Source organism: Oncorhynchus mykiss, chromosome 28, assembly GCF_057628025.1.
Source record: "Oncorhynchus mykiss isolate SJ-2025 chromosome 28, ASM5762802v1, whole genome shotgun sequence".
Taxonomy (NCBI): domain Eukaryota; kingdom Metazoa; phylum Chordata; class Actinopteri; order Salmoniformes; family Salmonidae; genus Oncorhynchus; species Oncorhynchus mykiss.
The window spans coordinates 31,237,501-31,247,637 of NC_143049.1; the positions used below are offsets into that span (position 1 = coordinate 31,237,501).

At 41.7% G+C, this 10,137-nt stretch overlaps 1 protein-coding gene across 6 annotated transcripts in view; it reads left to right on the forward strand.

Moving 5' to 3' along the window:
• The window catches only part of LOC110508915 (dipeptidyl peptidase 9), a 22,435-nt gene extending 13,731 nt beyond the window's left edge, over positions 1–8,704 (forward strand). For all 6 annotated transcript variants that reach the window (XM_036967136.2, XM_036967138.2, XM_036967139.2 and 3 more), the window contains 6 exons: positions 3,587–3,732; positions 4,478–4,624; positions 5,738–5,890; positions 6,785–6,927; positions 7,339–7,450; positions 7,778–8,704. In XM_036967136.2, coding sequence (XP_036823031.1) covers positions 3,587–3,732; positions 4,478–4,624; positions 5,738–5,890; positions 6,785–6,927; positions 7,339–7,450; positions 7,778–7,870 — 794 coding nt within the window. In that variant the 3' untranslated portion in view covers positions 7,871–8,704. The remainder of the gene's footprint in view (positions 1–3,586; positions 3,733–4,477; positions 4,625–5,737; positions 5,891–6,784; positions 6,928–7,338; positions 7,451–7,777) is intronic.
• The last annotated feature ends 1,433 nt before the right edge of the window (positions 8,705–10,137 follow it).

The following is a 10,137-nucleotide window of genomic DNA, read 5'->3' on the forward strand; positions in this document are numbered from 1 at the left end:
ATGTACTTTTTACTCCATACATTTTCCCTGACACCCAAAAGTACTTGTTACGTTTTGAATGCTTAGCAGAACAGGGAAATTGTCTAATTCACACACTTATCAAGAGCACATCCCTGGTCATCTCTACTGCCTCTGATCTGGTGGACTCACTAAACACATGCTTCGTTTGTAAATTATGTGTGAGTGTTGGAGGGGCACAACTTTCACTGGGGATGGGGGACTTGCAACATTTTGAAATTGCACCCGTACCTCTGGCTATCAGTAAACAATTTGCAACAAGAAAATTGTGCCTTGTGGTTTGCTTAATAAGCAATTGGAAATTATTTGATCTTTTACGGCGCACCATTGGCCCAGCGTCGTCCGTGTTTGGCCGGGGTATAAGAATTTGTTCTAAACTGACTTGCCTAGTTTAAATAAAGGTTAAATAAAATATTCATTGCGGACGTTACACATCAGGAAATATATTGAGGCAAAAATTAGACAGTAGCGTACAAATAGCTCATTAAAACCCAATTGAATTAAGTAACATTAAATGTATTTCAATATCCTTCAGATATATAGGTCTATGTAGCCTATATCCTTCAGATATATAGGTCTATGTAGCCTATATCCTTCAGATATATAGGTATATGTAGCCTATATCCTTCAGATATATAGGTATATGTAGCCTATATCCTTCAGATATATATATAGATATATATAGGTCTATGTAGCCTATATCCTTCAGATATATAGGTCTATGTAGCCTATATCCTTCAGATATATAGGTATATGTAGCCTATATCCTTCAGATATATATATAGATATATATAGGTCTATGTAGCCTATATCCTTCAGATATATATAGGTCTATGTAGCCTATATCCTTCAGATATATAGGTATATGTAGCCTATATCCTTCAGATATATATATAGGTCTATGTAGCCTATATCCTTCAGATATATAGGTCTATGTAGCCTATATCCTTCAGATATATAGGTATATGTAGCCTATATCCTTCAGATATATAGGTCTATGTAGCCTATATCCTTCAGATATATAGGTCTATGTAGCCTATATCCTTCAGATATATAGGTCTATGTAGCCTATATCCTTCAGATATATAGGTATATGTAGCCTATATCCTTCAGATATATATATATATAGGTCTATGTAGCCTATATCCTTCAGATATATATATATAGGTCTATGTAGCCTATATCCTTCAGATATATATATATAGGTCTATGTAGCCTATATCCTTCAGATATATATATAGATCTATGTAGCCTATATCCTTCAGATATATATATATATAGGTCTATGTAGCCTATATCCTTCAGATATATATATATAGGTCTATGTAGCCTATATCCTTCAGATATATATATATATATATAGGTCTATGTAGCCTATATCCTTCAGATATATATATATATATATATATAGGTCTATGTAGCCTATATCCTTCAGATATATATATATATATTAGGTCTATGTAGCCTATATCCTTCAGATATATATATATATATATAGGTCTATGTAGCCTATATCCTTCAGATATATATATATATATATATATAGGTCTATGTAGCCTATATCCTTCAGATATATATATATATATAGGTCTATGTAGCCTATACTGTATATGTATCTTTTTAATACAGTTTTCATTGGACGCGTCTTTATATCCTTCGCTTGTTATGCAAAGAAAAGGGCAAGTTTGTAGTCACTGTTAATATCGACGGTCGCAGAAAAGGCAGATAATACATCTTGATTTTGTGTTTAGCAGAGATCTTCTGTGAATAAATTGATGCTGGGGGGCAAAAAAAGCAGCTAACGGCGTACTTAGCTGTTCTACGAGTGGTCTGAGGCAGTCGCTAAATAACAAGCAGCTAACGGCGTACTTAGCTGTTCTACGAGTGGTCTGAGGCAGTCGCTAAATAACAAGCAGCTAACGGCGTACTTAGCTGTTCTACGAGTGGTCTGAGGCAGTCGCTAAATAACAAGCAGCTACGCTCCTACGACGGTTCTGATGATGAACGTAGCCTTAAGATGCTTTTGGGAATCTGGTCCCTGTTGTGTAAGATCCGTGATTACTTCCGAGGAGGAAATGAGTAAATGAATGCTGCCGTTAAAAACACACAGTAATAACGTATAATGCTCTGATATTAGAGTGCCCTTTACTTAGTCACTTCTCTGAGTTACCCATCCCAACTGACTCACTATTGAATTGCTTTATACGCCAGATATCTAACAACATCAGGTCATCGGTCAGTGTGTTTCATAGTGACTTGCACCATAGGTAAACCGAGCTAAATCCAGAACTTATTAAATAATCACATTGATCTATTTTGGAGTACGATTTTGTACATGTTGCGTAGTTAAGAGATTCGTATTGGCTAAGTGAAAAGTAATGGAAAATGTCAAGGCCGGCTATCTTTTGTATTTTATGAACAAAACGATCAATCTAGAGAGCTAGGTTCACACTCCAACCGTGTTCCTGGAGAGCTACCCTCCTGTAGGTTCACACTCCAACCCTGTTCCTGGAGAGCTACCCTCCTGTAGGTTCACACTCCAACCCTGTTCCTGGAGAGCTACCCTCCTGTAGATATTCACTCCAACCCTGTTCCTGGAGAGCTACCCTCCTGTAGATATTCACTCCAACCCTGTTCCTGGAGAGCTACCCTCCTGTAGGTATTCACTCCAAACTTCATGTAGCACACTGGATTCTAATAATTAGCTGGTTGATAAGCTGAATAAGGTCAGTTACATCTGGGGTTAGAGGGAAAACCTACAGGGAGATAGCTCTACAGGAACACTGTTGGAGGGAAAACCTACAGGGCGATGGCTCTACAGGAACACTGTTGGAGGGAAAACCTACAGGGTGATGGCTCTACAGGAACACTGTTGGAGGGAAAACCTACAGGGAGATAGCTCTACAGGAACACTGTTGGAGGGAAAACCTACAGGGTGATGGCTCTACAGGAACACTGTTGGAGGGAAAACCTACAGGGTGATGGCTCTACAGGAACACTGTTGGAGGGAAAACCTACAGGGAGATAGCTCTACAGGGACACTGTTGGAGGGAAAACCTACAGGGTGATGGCTCTACAGGAACACTGTTGGAGGGAAAACCTACAGGGTGATGGCTCTACAGGAACACTGTTGGAGGGAAAACCTACAGGGTGATGGCTCTACAGGAACACTGTTGGAGGGAAAACCTACAGGGTGATGGCTCTACAGGAACACTGTTGGAGGGAAAACCTACAGGGAGATAGCTCTACAGGAACACTGTTGGAGGGAAAACCTACAGGGCGATGGCTCTACAGGAACACTGTTGGAGGGAAAACCTACAGGGTGATGGCTCTACAGGAACACGGTTGGAGGGAAAACCTACAGGGTGATGGCTCTACAGGAACACTGTTGGAGGGAAAACCTACAGGGCGATGGCTCTACAGGAACACTGTTGGAGGGAAAACCTACAGGGCGATGGCTCTACAGGAACACTGTTGGAGGGAAAACCTACAGGGTGATGGCTCTACAGGAACACGGTTGGAGAGCCATAATCTTGTTTTTCTGTGTGTATCTTTGTGTGTACTCCAGGTTGCCCAGGAGACTACAAATCCCCGGAGATCTTTGACTTCCCGGGAAAGTCAGGCTTCCAGCTCTATGGAATGGTGTACAAGCCTCACAACCTTCAGCCTGGCAGGAAGCATCCCACAGTCCTCTTTGTCTACGGTGGCCCGCAGGTTTGTGGCTTCTCTCAGACATTAAAATTTTGTTATTTGATCAGGAATTCCTTATAGAAATCCAATCAGATCTGTGAGCACCGAAGGGGTAGGAACTAAGGGGAAGGAGTCTGGGTTTTGTCTTGAAGGGATACAGCATTTGTCAAAATTGACTTTTCATCGCAGGTTAGGAGAACTTATGCTGCAGGTTATGATAATTAAAGTAGTAAGTTAAGAGCATTAGGTTAAGGTCAGGAAAAGGGTTAGGGTTAGCTAAAATGTAGACATTGCCAGGGGCTGAAATGGAATTGGTCCTGTATGACCTGTTTGTAACTAGCAATCATAGCCAATACTTTCCCTAGAAATAGCCATACCAAGTTCTGTCACCTTGTTGTTTTTCACGTACAGTAGCAAGATGTGTACAATGCTGAAGTCCTGTAGTCTCTATAGGGCTGACCCAAACCGTATGGTGATGTCTAATATATATATATATATATATATATATATATATATATATATATATATATATATATATATATATATATATATATATATATATATATATATATATATATATATATATATATATATATATATATATATATAATTTATTTTAAATGATCCTTTCCAGGATTGTTCCAACAACTGTGGTATATGCGTAATCAGGCTAGGCTCGGCCAAGGCTAGGCTAGGCTCGGGCTAGGCTAGGCTCTGCCAAGGCTAGGCTCGGCTCAGTGGTGTGAAAAGGGTATGTGTGTGCCCACAGGTCCAGTTGGTGAATAACACCTTCAAGGGGATAAAGTACCTGCGTCTCAACACCCTGGCCTCTCTGGGATACGCTGTGGTGGTCATCGACGGGAGAGGCTCCTGTCAGAGAGGCCTGAAGTTTGAAGGGGCTCTGAAAAACAAAATGGTAGGATTGGTCGAAAGCCAACCCATATCTTGCTTTTTTAATTTTTCTAAATGGTTCCAATCCAAATAGTTCCATATTGTTGTGTACAAGCAGTTTCACCATTCAGGATTACAGCTTTAATGCAACAAACGTTTATGATATTACAGCAACAAGAAAGTTAGTGTAAACAACCATCGGATGTCATCGCACGCATGATAAAGAGCACAATATGTACTGGCATTTAAAAAATGTACCCTGCTGCACCACGCTCTTCAGCTCAGCAACAAAAACAATAACGGTGGTCGGGCGGCCAGGGGCGCCGTGTCCCCATGCTGCGGATTCAATCTTTAAGGTACCCGTGTTCTACTGTAGACGCAGACGTGGCAAATTGTACTGTGCCAACAAAGGCTGTTCTCGCTGTGCAGGTTCATTAAATCACATTGGATCACCATATACCGTGTGCAAGCACCCTTATTCCTGTTAATAATACCTTCTGGTATTTATTAATGGAACAGCACCTGTGTGACTCTCTCATGCATCTTTCATCTAGTCCAGGTGTTCTTGAACTTTTTCAGCTTGAGACCCAAATGAGAAATTGATTGTCCTCCCGTGACCCAAATGAAGAAGAAAATGTGTGATTAAAGATGTATTCTCATAAAAATGTGAATTTTACCCATCTGGGTGTGTCACTGTGACTAATGCCCTCCTCTCTCTGTGTGTTACCAGGGCCAGGTGGAGACTAATGCCCTCCTCTCTCTCTGTGTTACCAGGGCCAGGTGGAGACTAATGCCCTCCTCTCTCTCTGTGTTACCAGGGGCAGGTGGAGACTAATGCCCTCCTCTCTCTCTGTGTTACCAGGGCCAGGTGGAGACTAATGCCCTCCTCTCTCTCTGTGTTACCAGGGCCAGGTGGAGACTAATGCCCTCCTCTCTCTGTGTGTTACCAGGGCCAGGTGGAGGCTAATGCCCCCCTCTCTCTCTGTGTGTTACCAGGGCCAGGTGGAGGCTAATGCCCCCCTCTCTCTCTGTGTGTTACCAGGGCCAGGTGGAGACTAATGCCCTCCTCTCTCTCTGTGTGTTACCAGGGCCAGGTGGAGGCTAATGCCCCCCTCTCTCTCTCTCTCTGTGTTACCAGGGCCAGGTGGAGATTGAAGACCAGGTGGAGGGGCTGCAGTACGTGTCAGAGAGGTTCAACTTTGTGGACCTGAGTCGCGTGGCCATCCACGGCTGGTCCTACGGAGGCTTCCTCTCCCTCATGGGCATCATCCAGAGACCCAACGTCTTCAAGGTCAGAGGAACTACACTAAAATACACAATTTCAATCCCAAATCACTTGAAGATCTGAGTAGATTCGATACCACATTGCCCTCTGATTGGCTAGGGGAGATTTTCCCATATTGCTTAGACCTATTTAAACATTTCAGATCTCCAGGAGTGGGTAGGGATCTGAAGAGACTTCATTGGACTAGAACCATCTTGGATTGCGTTTTATTCTAGAAAGTGTAATCACATCTCATTTACAATGCAGATTAGACTGAATGTAGTTGATTATAGATTGGCCTATTGGTGAGTATAGCTTTGATTTATTTGAAGCTCATCAGATATGACATTCTGTATGGATGTAGTTTTCCCATTAGGCCTCATGGTGTTGATGTTGGGTCACACGTCATTCCACACTGCAGTTCTCATAGTGCCTGTCCTTAGTTGTACTGCTCTACAAAGCACACTGGCAAAGGTCAACAAATGTTTTTTTTTAAATACAATCTATGGAGCATTTTAGGGTTATGTGTCATGCTCAAGGGCACGTGAGGTACCAGGGGGCGTATTCAGTATGTATAGTACTGCTCGACAGAAATAGGGCTTCATTGAACCATTAAATAGCAGAAGTTTAGACATGCCACACAATCAATGTATGCCACCACCCTGCTATACTGAACAAATTCCCACAGGCATCCATCTTCTGAAAAGCAGTTTGACCTGTCATGTTGCGCTAAAATGTAGAAAATGAACACCTGCTGAAGTGTGATTGTACAATGCATCTTAAATGTCTTAATTGTCTGTCCCAGTGGAGGCTGGTGGAGGGAGAAATAGCAGGACAGGCTTATTTTAATGCTATCCTTACTGAAAAAATAAATAAATTCCCCCCCCCCCCAAAAAAAATAGCAATGTTGTTCCTTTTCAGGTGGCCATAGCGGGCGCTCCCGTGACGGTGTGGATGGCGTACGACACGGGTTACACAGAGCGTTACATGGATACACCTGATAACAACCAACAGGGCTACGAGGAGGGCTCCGTGGCACTGCATGTGGACAAGCTGCCCAGCGAGTCAGTCCCATACTGTTTACCGCACTCTATACACTTGAACCAATCTAAGAAATAAGAATGGCCAACTTCTATGTTTATATATTGTACTGTAGATGAAGGTAACAATGTTGTGGTCAGTTCCATTCCATTTTATTGATCATTGTTGAATAAAAACAGGCATTGGTTTTGAGCAACAAAAATACTACTTATTTGTATTTTGGATGTTTCTCAGCTCAAATTTCAAGGACAGATGGAACATTATTGAGTTTCACCATAAACATTTCTATATGTATAATAAATAAACAGGATATGCGTACTGTAGTGTAGTGTAGTATTTTTTAAAAAAGGGACGAATATGAAAATTGAACCTGTTTTATTTTCATGTGGTTTCTATGTCTGTTTCCGTCCCTTTGAAAACCCCTCTCCACCCAGGCCAAACCGCTTGCTGATTTTACACGGATTCCTTGATGAGAATGTTCACTTTTTCCACACCAACTTCCTGGTGTCACAAATAATCCGCGCTGGAAAGCCATATCAGCTACAGGCTAGTATATTTATGTGTTGTTGACATTTCTAAATCTGTGTTGAAGGCATGTTATGGGTAACAATGTCCCATCTATTGATATACGGTTCCCTAACATAGACATTGTTGTACAATTAGAGAGAAGCACTGCTACAGTCTGTCCCATGTGGTGTCAGTGGGACCCAGAAGGGGGCTGCTATCTTAGCCAAGACTTTAATGGACAACTCTTTCATTTGAATGGGTTTCAGGGAATATTGTTTTCAGAAAATTGCAAATTGTAGTCACATGTACCATATAGTGTATACTGAAGCAGGAATTAGTGGTTGATTTTCCTCTGTTGTTTTGCAGGTCTACCCCAATGAGCGACACAGTATTCGCTGCCCTGAGTCAGGAGAACACTATGAGATCATGCTGCTGCACTTTCTACAACAATACCTCTGAATGTCACCCCCCTCTACCCCATTCTGAAACCAACTGTATACCTCCCCCGAAACCTCCTCAACCCAGGCATAAAGACCTCTGCAGCCACTCCCAACTACTCCCAACTTTACCATGAACTGGTGATCTCACTCAATTATACCTCCACCTGTCTCGGTTGCTCTCTCTGTCTCTCTGTCTCTCTGTCCTATTCTTCTGTTCTCTCGTCCCTGCGCCTAAGGAGATCCAAGGCAGGGTTGTGAAGTATCACCTCAGACCGTGGAGGGAAAGGCGATATACATTATCTGGAGGCTGTCACAATCCCTCTCTAGTTGTCTTCCCTTTCTCTGGATTGTTTTGCCAAATGTTTTTCTTTTTCCTCCATTTTATTCACTCAAGTCAGTGGTAGGATTGGGGTTCCTCGAAAACTAAATGGAATCTATACACACACACACACACACACACACACACACACACACGCAGCATATTGGAGTTGGTGTAATGGCTAGAGGAAGAAACCCTGCCTTTACTTGCATCCATTAACTATTTTAAGTGTGTATTGTTAAAAAAAGAAAATATTTTTATGGATTCTTATTCTTTTATAATGAGTGTCAAATGAAGTCGCTCATTGACATAATACAGTCATTTTCTCTCCTCACATTGCAGTGCTCACGGTGTCGACTTACCTTCTGAAGACATACCATGTATGCCAAAGTACTTCTTGACTTGATCGTGCTGGTATTTCCTTTTTTACGGCAATTACGATACGAGTACGAGCAGCCAAGTCTTAAACAGCTTTGTACCACCTGAATAAAATGTATACGTGATGATGAAGAATAAATACATGTATGATGATAATCTCTTTAATTGTATAATTTATCACAGATTAACACGAACAAGGATGGATGGATTTATGCATATATGGATGGATAGACCATAATGATGAACCAAGATGGTGAGACTGTTTCAATGTCTCATTGTACATGATGTACAAGATAAGTGTCATGGTCAACTACAATGTGATTCATATGTTAACACAGGGAATATCCTATGTGTGCAATCTCAGGTCTAGTAATCTTTCAATGTGAATTGATATTTCTCTATGACCCTCCTGGTTCTTTGGAGATGGGGAGACATCTCATGTCCCTTTTGACCAATCAGATCTTTTCACATCAGCTCTTTTTCAAAGCTGATCTGACCAATTTGTGAAGGAAAAAAAGATCAGAATTGGGCTACCTGTCTAAACGAGGCCTCAGTTCCTCTAATCATTGAGTCCTCCAGCAGGTGCAGAGGGTTGATATGCTATCCACCATAGAATTTAATAGGGTCTCTATGCCAGAGCCATATGTTACAATATGATGTCAATACATTGCTCTGCTCTATGCTATCCACCTTCCCTTTGGGGGAACGGTTGCCATGGATACCAACGATGTGATGCTGCCATTTCATAGAGGACTCGCTGGAAGGGTGCTTGGAAGTGATTGATGTTACCGAGGAGCCTCTGTAGGCTCTGCTGCATGAAGCTTTTAGTAGCCATTTTGAGCACATGTTAGTAATGCAGATGGAAACGGGAACTCAACCTTTATTAGTGAAGTTGAATTGTATCATTTTTTTTATATCAAATCAAAGTAACCGTTTACCCTTTGGCTACCTTTTTATTGATAAAAACCACAACATATTTCATTTGACATCCTCTATGAAAAATGCACCTCACTGTCTTTTCCATGTGTGTGTAGACCCTACAGAAAGTGAATTATGACCCTTCAAAGTCAGCATAATAGTCTGAGTTTCACAGGAAGATAATGATCAATTGGCTCAAATCACACAGGCACCTAGACAGTATGTCATTCGCCCTCAGAACAAGATTGAATAAGGAACACTGAGCATTTGATATAGGTCGATCACAAACAGTAGGACATTGGATGTTCCTTCCTGTCCCTCACTCTCTCTGAAGGTGTTCTAAAACACATTAGCAGTAAGCCTGACCAGATTTCTTGGTGTGAGTAATTGAAGCTGGACCCCAGCTCGCTGTAAGATGACTTAACTTCTAATTTTGGGGAATATGAGAGGTCCACGTGCATGGTGCCTCCAAGTAACTGCTGCTTTAAAACATGGCTCAGTCTCAACCCTGGCCTGCCTAGAGAGAGTTTGCATCCCTCAGGTATTCCTGGAAAGTGAATTGGTGAAATATTATGTTTTGTCGCTGTGGTGGAAAAATGGGGAATGCAAATCAAGAGCCAGGGCGTGTCATTACTTTTCACCATGATGGATTGGCTTCAGTACTGAAGGCT